This window comes from Electrophorus electricus, chromosome 2, assembly GCF_013358815.1.
Source record: "Electrophorus electricus isolate fEleEle1 chromosome 2, fEleEle1.pri, whole genome shotgun sequence".
Lineage (NCBI taxonomy): Eukaryota > Metazoa > Chordata > Actinopteri > Gymnotiformes > Gymnotidae > Electrophorus > Electrophorus electricus.
In genome coordinates, this window is record NC_049536.1 from 12,246,280 (window position 1) to 12,267,448 (window position 21,169).

At 49.3% G+C, this 21,169-nt stretch overlaps 2 protein-coding genes across 13 annotated transcripts in view; both read left to right on the forward strand.

Moving 5' to 3' along the window:
* peak1 (pseudopodium-enriched atypical kinase 1) overlaps positions 1–17,503 on the forward strand; it is a 50,099-nt gene extending 32,596 nt beyond the window's left edge. For all 12 annotated transcript variants that reach the window (XM_035535700.1, XM_035535704.1, XM_035535691.1 and 9 more), the window contains 4 exons: positions 2,743–6,262; positions 9,282–9,523; positions 14,634–15,394; positions 15,595–17,503. In XM_035535700.1, coding sequence (XP_035391593.1) covers positions 2,865–6,262; positions 9,282–9,523; positions 14,634–15,394; positions 15,595–16,839 — 5,646 coding nt within the window. In that variant the 5' untranslated portion in view covers positions 2,743–2,864 and the 3' untranslated portion in view covers positions 16,840–17,503. The remainder of the gene's footprint in view (positions 1–2,742; positions 6,263–9,281; positions 9,524–14,633; positions 15,395–15,594) is intronic.
* A 3,374-nt stretch (positions 17,504–20,877) lies between these two features.
* The window catches only part of ubap1la (ubiquitin associated protein 1-like a), a 4,456-nt gene continuing 4,164 nt past the window's right edge, over positions 20,878–21,169 (forward strand). The window contains exon 1 of the mRNA XM_035523742.1: positions 20,878–20,990. Within this exon, the coding sequence (XP_035379635.1) occupies positions 20,968–20,990 (23 nt within the window). The 5' untranslated portion in view covers positions 20,878–20,967. The remainder of the gene's footprint in view (positions 20,991–21,169) is intronic.

Consider the following 21,169-nt stretch of genomic DNA (forward strand, 5'->3'; position numbering starts at 1 on the left):
GGATAATAAATAATTCGTGGTGAATCATTCTTCTAGTGGGTACTGATACTGGAATGTATGGAGCATAGTGAATACTTTAACTGTTCTGTGTTTCTGTAGCCTAGTTAATACATCGCTCTGGGAATAGGGCTTAACTCAACAAACTCAAAACTCTCACACATCTTTCTTGCTAGATTAGACGTAAGGCTTGTTTTTCTGTATTGTCTCTAGCTGGCACGTGCATGCTCATGTGTGTGTGCACACACACACATACACTAAAAGAAGCCACAGTGTTCCCCGACTGGCTGTGCACAAAGTGCTCATCAGAGAGAGACCAGAATAGAGCAGCCAAATGAAAGCATGCTTTGTATGAAGAGAAGCCACAAAAATAGGAGGAGAAGAGAGGAGCAGGGAGTGCTCAGGAATCCTGGAGGAGGAGATGAGTGGATAGAGGGGAGCAGAGGAGAGAAGGCTGATTGATGGGCAGAATAATGGTAGGAACTCCCTTTTGTCTCACACAATGAATGATGTGTTTCCTCTGGGTGGAGATTCAGGAGATAACAGGAAGGTGTCAGTGGATATAATGGAGCGCATACTCAAGTGCACATACACACTTTTCAGGCCGCTTGTTTGCGTGTCTTTGTGTCTGTCTGAGTGACTGTCTGTCTGGGTCTGTGTGTGTATTGACTGCCAGTGACTGTAGAGGCCTAAGTTCAGTATATATGATGGGTGGCAGTTTCCAGGAGATTCCTGTAATGCAGACACATGACACTGCAGTATTAAGATTAATGTTGTCTAAATCAAATCGTCTCACTGCTCACCATCATACATACCTCACTGCTCACCATCATACACACCTCGCTTTGAGTGTCTCCAGGAACCTCAAAGAAACTCACTGGGGTAGGGTGGCCCAGCATGAAAGAATAGATGTCGGGTGAATGCCCACATGAGGCAGGAGCGGATGTTGGTGGTCTGGAGGTACTTTGTGTGGCACATTTAGAAAGCAGAGAGAACAGTCCTGTAAAGCCTCTTGTATGACTTTTAGAAGGAAAAGCATTCTCTGCCAGACCTTATTGTGCCTGGGTGGTTCTTGGGCCACTGAAAATGAGACATTTCCTGCATGCAGAGTGCTGATTAGCCTTGCCTGTATATGGGTCGGTTCATTTATAACATTTAAGCTGATCAGTGTGCTTTTGTGTATGAGTCATTGTGATTGTTCCTTAATTCCGTTTTCGTGGGTGGGTATGTGACAGGTCAGCACCCTTTTCCTGGCTATGCCTGGAGTATTGTCTCTGTCCATCCCCAACTACGGTATTGCCATGGCGAGCTACACAGAACAGGATCTGACCACTGTGACCCTGTCTGACTGGCTTGCTCACCTTTTATTACCCATGGACCAGCCCTACTCACTCACACACTCACTCACTCTGTCTTTCTGAGTCAATTAATGACCAATATGTCTTTAAATTATGGTATAGACTGTCGTGTCCTTTTTACTTACTCTGCAAAAATTAAACCTATTGACTGCTAATTATAACCATTAACCTGCAATAGGAGGTTACTGCTCGTCTTTCCTTGTTCGTAATTATGTAGTGTGTGTACACGATTTCAAGGGTGACCGTTAAACACACACACGCTCTTACTCGTATTAGTTTGTAATGATTCTTTACAGTACACTGAAGTAAAAGTCCAGCCTGGTCTAGTATTAGGAGGGCAGTTATGAGGTGTGTGTCTCCTGATCTCCCTTCTTCCAAACTTCAGCGCCCACCCTCTATACTCCCCACCTCTCCTGCTCACAGACTGGAGAAAGTGCCTGTTATGTGTAAATCACTTCAGGAAGTAAAGTTGCACTACACATACAGAGTATTTGGAGTGCTTCTTTGTTCTACTTCAGTGATTGTCAAGAAGAGCCAAGACCTCTGCTGCATGATTGTGTGTTGCTCGTTAGTGGCAGAGTGTGGGAGTAATGCACAGAGTGGGTGAGTGGAAACCTGAAGGTACTGACTTTTAGAGCACTAGCCCAGGCACTGGCACTCATGGCAAAGACAGAATACAGAGTGGTAGTGTGTGTGTGCATACGTGTTTGTACTGAAAGCCACAATAACTTGTTTGTGATGAAATTTTTGCATGTTGTCAAAAGTGATTCATAGCACAGGTTTCAGGCAGGAAATCTGTACATGGGTAAAAAGAGTACACACACATACCTTGTAGACTTCAGGGAAGGTAGTTTTTTTTCCCTTTCTGTCCAGTTTTTTGTTTTGACCTTTACTCTGTCCATCCTGCTGCTGTTTTCTAGAGGTCTACCACTGAAAGCAGCTTGTGTTTGTGTGCGAGTCTGACAATGTCATGCAGTGACTGATAACTACCTGCAACTGGTCTGAGCGGAGGGCTAAAATTAGAACAGAAAATGTTTGGCAGACCCTGCTAGCGTGTGGGTGTTCACACATGCACATGCATGTCTGTGCAAGTGACCCTGGTGGCCCCCTCCTAGACACTCATATAGAAATATACAAATGCATACACTGGTCTGTGCAAGGGTAGACTAGAGGTAGATCAGTTTCCCACTTAAGAAGGACAATGCTCCCCCTGCTGGAAGTCCAGTTCTAATGCTGGTCTTTGTACAGGAGTAATTGTATGTTTATAAAAGCATGTTTATAAAGGCAAAATCAACAGAAACACTACTGTAAAACAGTGTTTCATTAGATGTTTATGCTGGTTTTGGAAATGCCTCGTTTCAGATCCTCATTTGGTTTATTTTTTCAGGTGGATTTCCCAGAGTCGCATGCCTCCGTGCCCCCCAGCATGCAGCAGCTGTGAGTTCCTGGCCGTGCGTGTGATGGAGGGTTTGCCTGTCCACTGAGTGTGCTGCGTTCGGCACTGCAGCCATGTCTGCTTGCAACGCCTTCACTGAACACGTGTGGAAACCTGGCGAGTGCAAGAACTGCTTCAAGCCCAAGAGTCTGCATCGCCTGCCCGAGGGGGCCTCGCGCAAGCTTCCTCCTGAGCACGCCTCCAGCGCCCCCAGCCACACCTCCACGGGGGGTAGGAGTAACATTAACCAGCATAGCCACTCCCCCGTGCGGGCTGGGGCTAGCACTAACGCCAACCTCACCAGCAGCACTCAGAGAGGTGGCGGCTCCTCCCGCTCGGGCCAGTTCCGCCCTCCCGTGGCCAAGAAACCCACCATCGCGGTGAAGCCCACCATGATGCTGCCGTGTTTTGGGGCGGGGCTAGATGCAGAGGGGAACCTGCAGAAGCCAGTGGAAGGGGCGGAGTCTGGAAAAGCTTCGGCTTTCACCGCCTGGAATCAAAATGGGCTGAACCGAAAAAGGCCCGCAGGACCAAACAACAATGAAGGAGAGGACAGCAGAGGGGAGATAGAGGGATACGCTCCCCTCTATCCACCCAGCAGCAGCAACAACAACGGGCTGACGGACGTGCTGAAGGAGATCGCGGGTCTGGGATCTGGCCCTGCCTCTGCAAGGGATGACTTCCTGGACCGGATCGGCTGCTCGTATCGGCGTTCACTGGAGAGAGGCCTGCCTGCCACAGGCTGCCTGGCCGTGGGAAATACCAGCGGTTGCGGCAGTGGGGCAGGCAAGCGCGTCTCTCTGAGTGACAGTGCCGAGATTATCAGCTCGGAGGGGGGGCGCTTCTGCTACCCGGAATTCTCCAGTGATGGAGAGGAGGATGAGGATGGGGATGAGGACACCCAGGATGATGATGAGGATGAGGACGACGATGGCGAGCATGAGAGCTGGGATGAGAGCGATGAAGAGCTTTTGGCTATGGAGATTCGGATGCGGGGCCAGCCACGCTTCGCTAATTTCCGTGCCGCCACGCTGTCTCCTGTCCCATTTGCGGCTGGGAAGAAGTGGAACACTGTGCCCCTGCGAAACCGCTCACTGCAGAGGATATGTGCGGTAGACTACGACGACACTTATGATGAGATTCTGAATGGTTATCCTTCAGTGGACTCGAATGGAACTCCCAGTCTACTCCCGTACGGCACTGGTCCCCAGGGCAGCGGCTTCCTGTCCACCTCAGAGTCCACCACCTCGCCAGAATCCTCTTCTTCCCTCCCGGAGGACTCCTGCACCTCCAGCAGTGGCAGCAGTGTCCCGTGTGGCCATCGGAATGGATTGCACCCCCCTCAGGCTGGAGGAGAGACCGCAGAGCAGCGAGACCCAGCTGTCCGAGCACTGAGCTCACCTAAAGGCACCGAAACCCATAAAGCCGTTCTGGCCATCCAGCTGCAGGAACAAGATGGCAGTCAGAGGGAGGGTGGGGCTCTTCCACAGGCTCTCCCTGGCCAGCCAATCACGATTAGCTTCAGCCCCACTGAGGAGCAGGCCAAGCCATACAGAGTGGTGAGTTTGGAGAAGACACCCATCTGTAAGCCCTACACTGTGGTGGACGTGTCTGCCTCTATGGCCAGCACGGAAGAGCGAACACCTGACAGCACTTCCAAACTCAAGAGTCCAAACACAGTGCTGAGTCCTCCGCCCTACCCTGGAGCCTCTAAGATCATCCCTCCATTAGCTGCCTCTCCTATCTGTCCCAAATCCCCACTTTCCCCCAAGTCTGTAGCAGTATCTCCTACGACTTTGGTATCTCCACTTGTTCCAGTCTCTCCTTCAGTACTGGTCTCAACCGCTGCTGCCCCCAGCCCCTCATGCAGGGGGCCAGGGATTACCCGCTACCAGGAGGTGTGGACATCAAGCACCAGCCCCCGGCAAAAGCTCCCCAAGGTAGAGTTAATGAGCGGGGTGTCACATGGGCCTTCTGTGCCTCCCAGACACGGCAACCACAAATCAGCTCCCACCTCCCCAATCACTGGCCTCTCTTCATCACGCACGGTACCTGTCAAATCACCAAACCTGTCTGAGATTAAGTTCAACAGCTACAACAACGCCGGCATGCCCCCTTTTCCCATCATCATCAGAGACGAACCCACGTATGCGCGTAGCTCGAAGAACGCAGTGAAGGTACCTATCGTGATCAACCCCAGCGCCTATGACAACCTGGCCGTGTACAAGAGCTTCTTGGGCCTGAGCGGGGAACTTCCACAACCCAAGCCTGGAGGAGGTGGCCGAGTGACCAGCCACACGTACGAGGAGATCGGCTCCTCTGACAGCACGCAGCCCTCCCCCACCGAGCACGTGTCCAGCAGGACACTCACCCCAGGCGCTGCTGATGGAGAAAGGGACCCTGTAAGGGCAGGGGAGGCTTTTCATGATAACAGAGCCAAAAGCACTGGTGAGCCAAGTGTAGCAGCAGCCAACCTCTCCGTCACTTTCTCCACGCCTAAGGCCAGTGCCTGTCCCTTTCCCAGCACTCTCTCTGGCAGCCTGGGCAAAAGCGTATCCACCACAGCCAACCTCAGCCACAGCCGCAGCTCCAGTGAGGAGCCTTCGGCGGCGGGAAATGGCGAATGCCAATCCTCTTTCAGCACCGGTACAGGGCACAGGGAAAAGGCCAGCATGGTGCTGTCTCAGTTAGTAGCCTCCATCCAGCCTCCCCAGTCTCCTCCGGAGTCGCCATCCCCTCAGGGCAAGACTTGTAGCACAGAGGAGCTCTACTCCCTCCCCCCTGATGCCACGAGGGGTACACTCAACAGACCCAAGTCCCTCCACTGTCCTGCAGACGGCTCGCTGACCAAGTCCCACAAAGACGCACCACCCAAGATCCTACCCAAGTCCCAAAGTGCCTCAGCAGCCGAGCCCCCAACAAGTCCCAGGATTGAGCCTGGTGCTCCCTTCCCCCCACCCAGATCCACCTCTTCCCCCTACCATGCCACCAACCTGCTCCAGAGGCACTTTAGCAACTGGACCAGACAGTCCAGCTCCAGGCCAAGCGATGGGGAGATCAGCCCCGGGGCAGAGGGCAGGCGATCAGGCGATGGCAACAAGCCCAAGCGCTGGATATCCTTCAAGAGCTTCTTCCGCCGACGGAAGGATGAGGAAGAACAGAAGGAGAAAGCAGAACGAGAGAAGGAGAAAGGAAAGCTGGTGGGTTTGGATGGGACTGTGATAACCATGCTGCCTCCTCCCCCCATCCAGAGGCAGCACTGGTTTTCAGAGTCAAAAACAGATGACCCTGGCCAGAAGCCGACCATCATATTCACATATAAACCTGAGAGTGGTACGGGGGGCGATGGGGAGGCGGAGCTCCGGGTGGAGGAGTGTAATGCATCCGCAGTAGGGGCCGGTGGAGCAATGTCTTTCAGCCAGTCGGGCCCCCCCAAGAGCAGAGCCAGCCTCCTCATCAGCAAAGTCATGAGGTACATCTCAATTTCACTGTCTTCTCTCCTGTATCTGAGATGTGAGCTGTCATAAATTATTTCCCTTTAATTTATTGCTCTTTGTTGCTTCCCTTTTATTGTGCTAGATGTTGGCTCCCTCACCGTGGCCGTCGTGTTTAATGCGCTTCCCGCCTCGTTGCGCAGTGTTCTAATTCCAGTCACACCTCACTGAGCAAGGATCGTGCTAGTATGTTTTGCATTCTAATATGTGCCGTGATTTTAAATTAACGGTATCCTGGGCCATGACCTTGATTCAGGCTGCTGGTTTCTCTTAACTCCAGGAAGGGTTTAGTGTGACAAGGAGACTTTTAGTGTTTTGATGACTGCTTTACTTCCTGATGTGGTGCTGGATAGTTGATAGGTGATTTCTTGATTTATTTACATTTGTTTACATGTTTACACATTCTGTGTTGGTTTCACCATCCTCCAGTTTCCTCTGTCAGGGCCTCCTGTCACCATTCATTTTATCATCAACAATGCGATCAGTTTGACTCACGTGTTTTATAAGGGGGTTCAAAGTTTCAAGGTATTTTTGCCTTGTATAAACACAATGGAGTTTCTACTGATGAAGATATCCCATTCATAACAAGCCTTCTGATGAAGGTGTTTCTAATGTCAGTATAGTGTGAGTGACCATGTCAGTTTTGTTAGCCCTGAGTGTCATGTATGTGTTCTTGTGTCACGTGTGACCTTGTATCACCACTATTTGTCTTTGTCCATTCAAGGCCTGGAGATCCTTTGGTCAGGCCTTTTGTCCTTTCTTGTGTAGGGTAAAGAAGTTGCATTATTTCCTTGTTGTATCTTTGCCAGCCATTGGTGACAGCAGTTAGTCATAAGATCTGCCGTGTGATTTGCTCAGGCTACTGGGTAGAGAAGGAGTTAATCGCTTCCCTGTGTACGAATGTGCAGCTACAGAAGGCGTGTCCAGGAAAATGTAGAGTAGAGCTTGCAGGTGAATACCTGAGGAGTGGGAGGTAGAGAGAGAACATGACAGAGAGCACGAGAGAGAGAGAAAACACGAGAGAGAATAACCAGGCCTGAATGTGAAGGAGATTCCAGCTATGGGCAGCTGTGTGAGCCAATACAGCAGGTAAGCCAGGTCTTTTGGCTGTGTGTGTGTGCGTGCGTGTGTGCGTGCGTGTGTGCGTGCGTGTGTGCGTGCGTGTGTGCGTGCGTGTGTGCGTGCGTGTGTGCGTGCGTGTGTGCGTGCGTGCGTGTGTGTGTGTGTGTGTGTGTGTGTGTGTGTGTGTGTGTGTGTGTGTGTGTGTGTGTGAGCGCATGCTTTCTGAACATTAAATGCCTCTTTGAACAGCTAAAATGCAAGGGACTTCTTGTTTTAGGCCATTTAAACAAGTCCTGACATAGTCAGGCTTCAGTCATAAGGACATGCAGTCCTGAAATCGCCAGGTTTAAAGCAATGGACGTTGAACCTCTAAGTTTGTGCTGTAGTGTGGTAAATGGTCTTAGCAGTAGAGGCAGAGCAATGTGATAAGCGGGAACTACCCAACACACGGCATTCCCTGTTAACAAACCTGTGGTTTGGTGGTGTCATACCAGGAAGAGGTGTATTGCTGTTGAGACGTGAATGCGCACCTCCATATGTGCTGGCATGAAATTGTTCTTTCTTGTGAGATTTTTGCCTTTGGCTGTGCTAACAAACAAATGTCACAGGAAGGGAGTGGTTTTGGCTGCACTCCTCTGCCAGGTTTCCTCTGCGCCCCTGGGCATGTCCTCTGCAGGACATTAGGACATTGCTACTCCCTGTGCTTTCACACGCAGGCTGCACTGCTGGAGTTCACTGAGTGTTTGTGGGTCCCTCTGACCATTCCTTCAGCGCACAGTCAGTAGCAGGTGCTTGGGTCATAGTTCTAAACTTCTGACCTAATCAGATGCACTGTTCACTGCGATTTTAGGACATTGCAATTGTAAACTCATTCTTATACCAAAATGCTTTATAAAACGAAATCATTCTGATGCCGAGTAGTGTATTAATTTGAGTAATTTGTATGACATTAAGCTAATCTTGCTTGTAGCTCTTTTTTTATGGTAAATGTTGCTCTGTAGCTTGACAGAAAGCCCTAAACACCTTGACGTAAACTCCACCTTGCCATCAGTAACAGCAGGCAGCCCCCTTAGGCGCATGGACTGCTGTGCTGAGCTCTTCACCATTACTTCACAGACAAATGGCGGCGTATTCAGACAAAGCAAGGCCTGAGAGAAGCACCTAGCCCAAAGCCCTGTCATCAGCACACACAGACCTTCACCCACGTCCCTAAGGGAGACTTTGACCCCCCCACCCCTCCCGGCACTCCTGCTACTGATGTGTTTATGCAGTGGTGTGCTGAAATATTCAGGGAAGGCTAAATAATAATATAAGCCTGGAGCTATAGATAATAGTGGCAGGAGTTAATGAGTGCAGCTCTGCCCACTTTCCCCAGGTTAAACTGAATAATCATATGCCTAATGAAGCGGCTGTGCTGCTATTAGATGAACGCTCTGGGTTTAGGCCACACTGCAGCTCTGACTCTGTGTGGCTTAGAGTCCGACTCTAATGCAGTCTGACTCTAAACACTCAAATTGGACTCTCTCTCTGTTTTGTTCTCTCTCCTTCTCTCTTTCTCACTATCATTCTGTCTATTTCTGTGTGTGTGTTTGAGAACATGTTCTGTTTTTTCTCAATTCATATTAATTTACAGAGCTAAAGGAAAAGAACAGATCTACCTTGTGGTGAGATCCAACATTATAAAGAGGAAATTGCACTCTCAAGCACACAGGGCTAAACCCCATGTTTCACACACACGTGCACGCACATGCTCCAGAGTTGACTACCACGATACACTGAACGGAATCCTCACACCAGACACGGGAGTAGACAGACTCCTCCACCCAGGCTGTGCTGAAGCACTGCAGGATAGCCTGGGCAATGATGACAAGGTTGCAGGGTTTATGCTCTTCTTCTCGCTGTGGTTTACGCCCTCCCTCTCCCTGTGTCCTGCAGCCAGATGCCTGTTGAGCGTCCGGAGACGGAGATACCTGCCCCCATCACCTCCCTTCCCGCCAAGCTGGAGCTGTCACCTGTGTGCGAGGCAGCCGGCCCGCGCACGCACCCCCCCACCCACCGCCTCTCCCCCAGCGAGGGCAGCACCAGCCTGGGCGAGCCTGAGGAAGACGAGGGTCCACTCACACTCTCCCACTCCCACTCTGCTCTGAGCCCTGGCAGTGCCACCTACACCAACCTCGGTAAGCACCACCCCACAGCTCTGGGCGGGGCTCTAGGCAGCTCTCTCTGGGCGAGAAGCCCGCCTGGGCAGAAGCCAGTGGTTGCCAATGGCGGTGATTTTGATTAGCTCTGGCTTGATTTGATTGGCTCCGCTTGCTTGTTCCTATTACACAAAAGGGGATTGTTTAGACAGAATTCTCTGCTGTGTGGAAAATAGAGTCTAGGAAACCTTTATAGATCGCCTGAATAAATAATTGGCAGCTAGAGGCATGGCATGCTTAGAGCCTTGTAAACAGTACCAAGTTGCCCTAGATTAAATGTATTCGTTCTGAATGAGAATCCAATCCATTGTGGTTGGATGTGGATCCAGTTGTTGGATGTGGGTTTTTACTCCAAAAATATTGTTACTGCATAAGGTTAATTGACCACATATTTGACTTAAAATGCACATAATGCATAGACAGTGTTTATGCATGAGGCAGTGTGTGTTGGTCTGTGTCTGTATGTGTCTGTCTCTGTGTGAGTTTCTGCTTCTGCTAATCGCATTAGGGCTGGCTGCTGCTTGATCAGAAAGAAACTCTGGTTAAGAACTTTTTCAATTCTCACCTTTCATCGAAGCAAAGAAAAGAAGGCTTTTGTCACTTCTTCAGGGTGTGATGTGGGAGAGAGTCTGTCTTTCTCACTCCTCTCGCTGCAGCTTTTTAGAGTGCCGTGTGAATTCCACCCTCTCTTAGGGACTAAAATTAAAGAGCATTAGCCTAGTATTAGCCTTGCATTAGTTTTGCCATAATTAAATGGTGCTTTGAATGCATTTAGTAATATGATATTGCCTTGATTTGACACGAAAGATTATATATTATGTAAATTGTAACCCAACAACTGGTAGGCTGCTAAAAAGTATTAAGTCATTGTCCTAGTTTTTGCAAAGTAAACGTAGATGAATTTATAACACTCATTCTTGGTGTGGCACACTGGCATCACAGAAAAGTCGTGTGGCTGTTTAAAGAAATTCAAAAGACTCTCTGTTCCCTGATCTCACAGCTAGTTATCTGTGTCGTATCAGAGCCATCTGGCTTGTATTGTATGTCATTAACTTCCCCAGCAGCAGACGTGTTTCTGCTGTCTACCAATCACTAATCACCCTGGCAGTGTCATTACACGCCTCTCCACAGCAGGCGTTGTCTGGATCGTGCTGCTGTGCTAGATGTATAGTATTACATGTAGATGTGGGGAGCTCCAAGTCACATCCAGGTGAAGGATGAATGTGTCTAAACGGCAACTGGTACCCTTTGGCCTTTCCCCCTGTGCGGGGACAGAGGAGCGCTGGTAACGGGCCAGGGCCAGGGGCTTGGACAGTGGGAGTGGCCAGCTGAGGGCGGTCCAGCCACTCTCCACGCCTCTGTACAGTCTGTGTCTGCCGTGGGGAGTGGCTGTGGGGGGGCCCGCTCTGTGCTCTCTGGCTCCGATTCTCTTCCTACCTCACTCTCATGCATGCAAGCACACCCTCTCTTTCTTACGCACACGCACAGTAACACACATATGTAAATGGGGTGGGAAGGCAAAGCAGCTGACTAAATCTGAAAAAGAGCTGTAGCAGTGCAAGCCAGGGCCATATCTCTTGCTCTTTCTTGCTTGCACTCTCTCCCTATCTCTCTCTCTCTCTCTCTCTCTCTCTCCTCCCTCTCTATGACTTGTTCCGGTGGAGTATTGTGGGGGTGTGTGCTCTATGCCAGTGCTTGTCTGAACTTTTGTGGACTGAGAGGGTGGCACAGCTGAGGTAGGATTTCTCTTCTTTCTCTCTCTCGCTTTCTCGCTCACTCCTTTCCATCATCCTGTCCCTATCCTGTTGCTGTGTTTTTTTTCTACACTTTTTCTCACCCAGAGCCAGTGTTCAGAAGAGTATTGTTTACCTGGGATTTCCTAGCATGTAAGGAAGGCTCATCACTTCGAAGGCTTAAATGCACAGGGAAACCTTTTACTTAAATAGAGAAGATTAAGAATTACATTCATTTAATGAGTCACTGGCTAGCAATTACCTCTAAAATTAGCATAGCACTATGGTTCTGTTTGTTTTTAAGGTGGGATTTGCAAAGGATTTTCATATTTGTTACATAAATAAAAGAAACCAAAAGATAGCAGTAATACAGAGCTGTGCTGTCCTTGGTTACCTGGATCAGGTATACAAGTAGCTGGAGCTGAACAAAACCCTGATCTGGCTCGACACCCCCAGCCCTAGGTTTAGGACCTCTGGCCTGAGTGAACGATGCTTCCTCTGATGCAATGAGTAACAAGCTGGTGACCTGGTTAGCTGACTTGCTTCATATCTGAAGAAACGTTACAATTCATCCTCTCTGCTGTAAATGCATGAACTATCAGTTAATTAAACAGGTTTTAGAGCTCAGTTTTAGCGCACTATTGTTTGCAAATAATAGAATAAAAAAACGCTGACATACCTACCAGCCACAAAATGAAAACCTCTGACAGGTTAAATGAAGAACATTTGATAACAGGTAAGGTGATTATCTTGTTACAAAGGCACCTGGCAAGGTGTGTGATAAATTAGGCAGCAGTCACTCCTTGTGAACAGTCACTCCTTGAAGCAGATGTGTTGGAAGTGGGAGAAATGGACAAGTGTCAGGATCTGAGTTTCTTTGATGAGCCAGATTGTTGATGGCTAGACATCAGAGCATCTCCAGTACACCAGGTCTTGTGCGGTATATGGTATGCAGTGGTGAGTACCGAAAGTGGTCCAAGGAAGAACAACCTGTGAACCATCAGCATCGTGAGTTACCCGAGGCTCACTGAAGCCCAGGGGGAGTGAAGGCTAGCTCGTCTGGTCCCACAGAGGAATTACTGTAGCACAGATTACTGACAAAGATAATGCTGGCTATGAGAGAAAGGTGTTGGAACACACAGAGGTTCACAGCTTGCTGAGTGTGGGGCTGTGTAGCCGCAGACCCACTGGAGTGCCCATCCTGCCACCACCGATAGCAACATAACGAGGACTTCAAGGTGATCGGTCCGATTAGCATCTGTGGGATGGACTGGAAACACAAGCTCAATCCATGGAGGCGCCACCTTCAATTTACAGGACTTAAAGGATCTGCTGATAAAGTCTTGGTGCCAGATGTTACAGGACACCGTCAGAGGTCTTGTGGAATCCATGCCTCGACAGGTCAGAGCACAGCGAAGGTGACCTACGCAGTATTAAGCAGGTGGTTTTAATGTTATGGCTGATCAGTGTATATCAGATCTTGATGTAGTAAGAGAGTTTCTTGAAGCTCATAAGGCATCTGAATGGAATTGTTTTTAAAATCACTCTTTAGAAAAAATGTTTTCTATAAACATGATGTAAACAAATGTCTGGGTTTGGCTTCAAATGGTGTACAAAAAATGAAATGTTAAATGTTAATGTTAAAAAAAAAAGAATAAAAATGATATCACCAGAAGAAAATGGCATGGCAGAATGCCATTAATGAAGCTAGGAGGGAAACTCTGTGTTCCCATGATGAAGCTGAGACTCTGACTCAGTGTAAGGCAACTAAAAAAACATCTGTCCCTCACAGGTCAGGGCTAGCTTTTGTCTGGATTTTCCCATCCCCCTCCCAAAAAAAAGGGTATTCATCAGTAGATTAGATTAATTGTTTAAGGGTTTTAGGTTTACAGAGCTTCTATTATTCTAGGGTGAACACTTCCACAGGGTACATGCCATGCTCTGCGCTAACGCTACAGGTTTGGTCGGTACTTGTCACTGCCTGTCGGTCTGTTTCCTCTCTCAAACTCCAACACTTCATTGGTTCACAGCTCAGTGTCCTAATCTCCTACATGTGCTATCTCTAACCACATCCTGATAGGGCGTTGTTAATCTCTCCTTCATTTAGACTGTAATTAATAATTAAGGGAACCATTAATATTCACACGCGCCCATTCCTGCAGCTTTTAGTGCCGCTAGTGCTGGAGTGTGCCAGTGCTACCCGGGCTGCAGTTGGACTTGTAGGAAGGATATTGAGTCCTGCATTAGCTGACTCAGAGGGTTCAAACTCACACCTGATGGGCACAGTTATTAAATGCAGCACGTGCATTTGAAGAAATCGTTTTCATCATGTGGGGGGAAAAAAACGGGTCTTGTGTGAGTCATGCCAGCATCAGAGGGCATCTACAGATTGGGATTGGGGTGGGAGGTTATGATTCCTTTGAGGATTAAGGCAGATTACAGAGGCATGTTCCACTGTGAGGTTACACTGTTCAGAGAATTTCAGCATGTCTCTCTATCTATTTATCTATCTATTTATTTGTTTGTTTATTTGTTTATTAATTAATTCTTTCATTGTATTTATCTGTGTCTATTATGTGTGTCTGTATCTGGGTGGTTCTATGAGAGTAGTGGTTCTGTGCTTGTTGGTGTGTGTGCTGCTGCCCGTAGCAGTTTTGTTCTGCAGGCACTCACATAGGATCGAATGGTTTTTTGTTTTTTGGGTTTTTTTTTTTTTTTGGTGTGTCTGTCCATTCACACTGAAACACTGTGTGGGCACATTGCAAAACCCCTGTAGCTGCTGTTGAAAACATTTCCCTGAATCAGGCTGCTGTTCCTGCTGAGCCTCCGTGAGGAGCTTGTCCACTTCCTCTCCCACATTGAGCTGTTTAGGAGCATAGGAATGCAGCAGTGCTGTGGGGGCTGTGGGACACCCCTCCTTTGTGGCTGGGCTGCTTTCAGACATTCTCTCTCTCCTCTGCAAAAGGTAGTCCTCAGTCCACTTCCTCAGGCTTCAGCTTTCCTTCTCCATCCCTGATTAAGAAACAGGATTACGTGGACAGACGGAGAGAGAATTGATTCCCATTCAGTCTCTCCCTGTATCTGTGCTTGCTCTATTGGCATCCCTGTTAGTTTTACCGACGCAGACCAGCTGAAGCTCAGCAGCACACTTGATGACTGCATGTATAAATGTTGTATTGATGACACTTGTGGGCACGGACGCATCAATAAAATGTCTTGTTTTTATGGATTGTGTTCTGTGGTGGTTTTGACACTGTGTTTTAGGATCTTTATTGATGTATTTTTGTGTGAATTATTTCTTAACCTTAATCTTGATAAGATTCAGCAAGTTTCTCTTTCGCTCTCTCTCTCGGTAGGTCAGTCCAGGGCCAGTATGATCCCCCTGAAGCATCCCAGACACCCCAAAACCTCTGACGATGCTCTTCACTCTGACCCTGAGGGTCCGGACCCTGGCAGCAAGGCCACACCCCCACCGCTGCCAAAGAAGTCGGTGCCACGTGCCCACACGGAGCCCTCACTGGCCAGGGAGCCGGCGGTCCCTCGGGCCCGGGGCGAGGTGCGGCCGGGTGGCACCAGTCTGAGCGTGGCGAACCCGCTCTACGACCTGGACTCCACCTGGGACACGGCCAGCCAGAGCTCCTCCCTCAGCTCCGATGCTCGTCAGCTTGATGAGTCAGGCGACTCCCTGGAGCGACCTGCCGGGGGGAGGAGCCTGTCCTGTCTGACCAACAGCGGCCCAGCGCAGGGCCCCGAGAGGCGGGCTTCCGAGCGCAGGGGCTGCCGCAGCACGGAGAGCCTGGCCGCCAGGGGGCGTTCCTCCGGCAGGGGCCGGGATGGGGGCGGTGCCAAGCCTCAGCGGCAGGCGCTCTACAAGGGCATGGAGAGTTGGGAGGAGGTGGTGGGGCGCATCCGCAGCCTGCACACAGACACTCTGTGTAAGCTGGCCGGCCGCTGCGAGGACCGCTTCATGGCCGGCCAGAAGGAGCACCTCCGCTTTGGCACAGACAGCTGGTCCCACTTCCGGCTGACCACGGGCAGGCCATGCTGCGAGGCGGGTGACGCCGTGTACTACACCGCCGCCTACGCCAAGGACCCACTTGTCAACTACGCCGTCAAGGTAACGCTGCTGTGTCCGTCTGCCCCTGACATTCTGATCCAAAATGAAAATGTCCTGTAAATGAAAAATTAATTACGCTTCTTAAAATTGTACAGTCAAAGAAATTTTTTCCACCACCATTTTCTTGTGTTGTACCTTTTGTTAACTTAAACTCTGATGGTGTTTGAGAGGTTGGAGTCTAGATAGTGTTTCTCTCTCAGATCTGCAGGTACAAGGTTAAAGAGGCTCAGCAGCAGTTTTTCCACAGCCTGGCCGTTCGCCAGAGTCTGCCTGTGCACTTCAACATCCAGCAGGACTGTGGCCACTTCCTGGCCGATGTCCCCGCCCGCCTTCTGCCCTGGGAGGAGAAAGAGGAGGAGGAGGAGGAGGAGGAGGAGGAGGAGGAGGAGAAGGAGAAGAGTGAGAAAGAAAGGGAAGGGAGCAGCCAGGAGATCGGGGAGGAGCCCGTGGCGGGGCGGGGCCGAGAAGCGGTGGCCTGCAGTGGGGGGACGAGCCCGGGTGGGAAGCTGCGCAGCCGTGTGGTGGTGATTACGCGCGAGGTACCCTTCCAAACGGTGGCCGACTTTGTGCGGGAGGGCGTTGGGCGGCACGCACGCAACCCCGAGCTGTATGAGCGGCAGGTGTGTCTGCTACTGCTGCAGCTGTGCACCGGCCTCGAGCACATGAAGCCCCACCACGTGACACACTGCGACCTGCGCCTGCACAACCTGCTGCTGGTGCACTGCCAGCCGGGCAACCCCTGGAACCTGGACCTCCTGGAGCCCAACAATAACGGTGGCACAGGGGCGGGGCCGGCAGTGGCTGCCACCTCCTCTGCCTGCCCCGCCCGCCTCATCATCAGCAACTTCTCGCAGGCCCGGCAGAAGAGCACGGCGGCAGCAGTGGCTGAGCGTGAGGCACCTACAGACCGCTCCCGCCTGGCTCCCGAGCTGGCCGCCGCCGCGCAATACCGCAAGTGCGACGAGTTCCAGACGGGCATCCTCATTTATGAGATGCTGCACCGGCCTAACCCGTTCGAGGAGGCCCCCGGGCTGAAGGAGAGGGAGTACGCGCCCTCCGATCTGCCGCCGCTGCCTGCCCGCTCGCTGTACTCGCGGGGCCTCCAGCGGCTGGCGGCCCTGCTGCTCTACGCCAACCCATCGGAGCGCATCAACATGGGGGAGGCACGCGCCTGCGTGCAGTGTCTCCTGTGGGGGCCGCGTGAGGACCTCCTCCAGGCTCTAGGACCCGCCGCGTCTCCCACCCAGCGGCAGGCCACTCTCCAGAACTGGCTGGACCTGAAACGCACACTGATGATGATCAAGTTCGCAGAGCGCTCGCTGGACTCGCGCTGCGGCGTCAGCCTGGAGGACTGGCTCTGCTGCCAGTACCTGGCCTTCGCCACCACAGACTCCATCGACAGGGTCATACGCCTCCTGCAGGAGCCGCAGGGGCAGCTGCTCTGAGCTCTGCTGCTCATGGCCAGACTCATTTGGACACGCCCCCGCACGCTTGTTTCATCATTGCCGTAGTGACTCTGGGGTCACAGGCCACACCCTTGCTGGAGTTTGCTAGCACATGCACATTTGCGCTGTACTCGTGATTTTTCTTTCCCCCCCCCCCCAAACAATCGTTTTTGTGATTTAGTAGTTTATATCTGGGTTTACTTTGATATTGGTTGTTGAAGAGCAATTCACACCATGTAATTAGTTGTTTGCTATTAATATTTCTTTGGCTCAAAGATGCAGTTTGTTGGATTATCTGTTAGTGAAAAGGTTTTTTTGTTTGTTTGTTCGTTTGTTTTATTTTTTATTATCGTCCTTCTAACATCTGGTTTTCTCACAGTACAGTCTCCATGATAAAATGCTAACACATGTCAGCTCTAGTTTAAAGTTGCACCTGTTTAGGAGAGCGGTGGTCTGCCATCAGCTGCTAGTCTCCTGTGCTGTGATGACACGTTTACCTAGCTTGGGTCTGTGAGGAGTTCACTCAGTGCCTGAGAGACCTGGCTGGCACACTAGTTCCGGTACAGCGGTATGCCAGTAGTGGAGCAGGAGACGTGCGTGTTGCAATGAGTGTAGATGTGAGAGGAGATGCCCCCAAGAGCCACACATCCTCTCCCCCACCCCTCGTCCTCTCTCACAACTCTCTCTCTCTCTGTCTCTCTCTGCTCAGCGATTACCCTCCATCTACTCCTTATTTATGACTCCTCACTGCCCCGCCCCTGTTCTCCCTCATGGAGCAAGAGGCAGATCAGATTTCACTCAGTACCGATAGTAACTACTTATCTCAAATTTAGCATGAAATCTGCCTGTTGCCACCAGAATGAAGTGCATATTATGTGAAATAATTGTTACAAATGATTGTAAAGCAAATGGAGTGGAGATATTTTTTTTTTACCACAGTTTACCAAAGACAGTTGCCCTCTATTTTGACATTCAAACAAATATTGCAATAGAGCATATTTTTAAATGTTTTTAGCACCGAATTAAAATCTTACTCAAGGAGACCCGAATCAACTGAAGATTACGGTAAAGTTACATGTTATTAAAGTGTCCTTATGCAGATATACAGAGAATAAGCAACATGGTTCTCAGATAAAAGAATGGAGATGTTTGATTGTTCACTGAAGGTGTACTGAGGGTTTGAGGGTCTCCAGTGAGCTGCTTCCATTTCTGACACCACAGAACGGCCTAACAGCCATGCTACAGAGCTGGGATAAGACTGCCCCAGAGGATTGTGGATGAAATGACAGAAGCTCTTGTACCTTTTATGGATTTATGTGCAATCATTGTAAATTTTTGTTACCTATGGAAACAGTATTTAAGCATTTTATGTACTTGATATTATGCAGCATTCAGTTATTCGGTATCTTCTGTTTGGCACATAATTAATGACGGTGCCTGCATTAAGGCCTAACTTATTGTTTTACAAAGCATAATTTCCATGATTTATGTCTGCAAGTTTGGATGAGAGCTCTCCAGAGTATGACAGTGTTTGTGTGCATGTATATTGAGTGTGCATATTGAGCAAAGGATTTGTCAGAAAGTGCACATATTTTTATCACTTTTTTTGTTGGATCTCTGTGTGTGCGTGCATGCGTGCGTGTATGTGTGGGTGGGTGTGTATACACGCACATGCCCTTATTTTGAAACAGTGCGACATGGGTAAGGACCTGAGGAGCATGTGAGAGAATGGAGTTCTGGAAACAGCAGCACTTGGGACTGGAGCAAGTCGTTCCCTTATAACATTATACATACATGGACCACTGCCCACTCTCTCTCTCTCTCTCTCTCTCTCTCTCTCTCTCTCTCTCTCTCTCTCTCTCTCTCTCTCTCTCTCTCTCTCTCTTTCTCTCTTTCTCTCTCTCTCTCACATATATACACACACACACACACACACGCGCACACACGTGTGCACACACTCGTACACGGCGAGAACTCAGCTCAATAAAAGAAAGACATGAATACTGCTCATCTCTCAAGCTCCTCCCACTGATTGTGAAGGGCTACTGTTTCGTTCCACTAGGCAGTGGATTGAGGCGGCACAGCCGGTCCTGCATGTCCTGTGCTGATTCGGCAGGAGCTTTGCGGAGTCTGCATGTGGCAGTGAATTAAAGCACAGGTTCGTTCTTCTGATCTGAGAAACTGCAGGGTGCTTTAAAAATACACATCACCTACATTATTGAGCACTTAGTGACCACAGCTAATGTGTGAGTGACAATGCTGAGGTCCTAGAAGACCTGCGGATCTAAAAGCAGAGAAGCCGCGAACATGATTGCTGCACATTGGTGCAATCACTAAATAGTTTTCATGTGGGCAGAACATCAGGCCCTGCCGCTGTCAGTCACAAACGGCCGTGTCCCTACAGTTGTGTTGTTTAGTTAGGGAAGGGACTGTTCCGTGTATGTGCGTGTGTGCGCACGTGTTTTAGAAGACTCCATTTGCTGCTGAGTTGACTGATGTACTGGGGAATGTCCATGTACTGCACTGGCTGTCTTTTTGTCAGAGAAGGGTTTTTCCTCCCATTGTACCGAGTTGTGTGATACTGAATGCGTGCTGGCGTGAACATGCCCAGCGCTGTGTGTTTCGGCAGGCTGTTCTATTTGCCAACAAGAGTTTTCCTTATCCACGCCAGTTTAGCCCGACGGAAACCGCCTTGCTCATACACTCACGTCCATAGTAGTAAGGGAATTGTTCAGTCTGTGCTGTGTAGCATATGTGCTGTCCGGCCTGTGCTGTGTGGCATGTGTGATGTTCAGCCTGTGCTGTATGGCATATATGTATGAGATATGTGCTCTACAATCCTAATGGCAGTGGTTAGAGAGTTTTACCACTTCATGCAAAATTACCATAGACAATATTCCATTCTCCTATGCATTATGTTTCAGTAGTATTTCCAACAGTGTTGCAGTTTTACTGTTGCTTACCAGTGTATTTTAATGGCCACTGATCATATAAAGAGCTCTTCTGGCTTTATATATATACACACAGTATATATGTATATCTAATGACATATGGCCTTTCTTTGTTGTCTGAATTAACCAATAGTAATAAAATTATGAATATGTTTTTATATGCTGTATCTGTGCATTCTTTGAAAGAGTCTAACTTGCGTAGACTTGTTAATGGAGTTCTGCATGTTAAAATATCCACAGACCGCATCACCCTGATCTCTCCTGTAGTATTACCCTTTTTTGTAAAATATTATATATTCTCCTGGAAATAAGAGGGCGAGAGAGTATGAAAACTATATTTTAGTAAAAGGAGTTCATTTTAGAGTTTCACTTTATTGAATTTGTTTGTTTTGATTGACTGTACTGATCATCTGGTTATTGCACAATGTAACAGACATACCAGTAGTAGGTAGAGGAAAACCCCACCATTACTAACCCAGTGTGTGTCCTCTCACATGGCACATGGTCTGACTCACTGCATGCGTCCGTGTGTTCTCCTTACATCAGCAGTGACTGTAATCTGTCCGTCTTCTCCACGGCTATTGAATCCGTTATGTCAGCATTGGTCTGATCCTCTTCAAGCAGAGTAAAGGCTGCTGTGTGCACTCAGCAGTCAGTGTACACTAATTCTCACGCACATGGCAGTCTGTGTACACTAATTCTCACGCACATGGCAGTCTGTGAACACTAACCCTCACGCACATGGCAGGCTGTGTACACTAACTCATACACACACACGCTCCCAGCTCTGTGCATGACCAGAGCACTTCATTCCCCAGGCCTCTGTCCCCTCTGCGCAGCAACTGCTCTCTGTTCCATAGTAACAATTAGTTCATATAGCTGTCCTTTTAACAGTTTCTCTTCCTCCATAATGCTCCATTTTCAAAATAAAGCATTAACAACTCTCTTGGTCTTCCTTATTAGTAAGCTTTTGTGTGTGTGTGTGTGTGTGTGTGTGTGTGTGTGTGTGTGTGTGTGTGTGTGTGTGTGTGTGTTACTAAACTGATGGTGAAGGACTTAGTGTGTGGCTCAGTGAGGCTAAGCCCTTTTGGGCGTGAATCCATACAGCAGGTTGGTGCTGGGGCAGCCTCTCCACATACTGCCTTCCTCTCCAGAGCAGCACGGACACACAACAGCCATGACTTCAAAGGAGTACTGCAGGTATGTCTGTTCACAGCAGTCCCAGGGCTGACAGGCAGGGTCTGTAGTGAACGTGCATGTACATTGTACACACATGTTGAATGGTAAACTATCATGTCATGTTACATTAGCACAGAGTACAGAGCATTATCAGCAGAATTTGAAGTGCAGCATTTGGACAAGTTATAATAAAAATCACT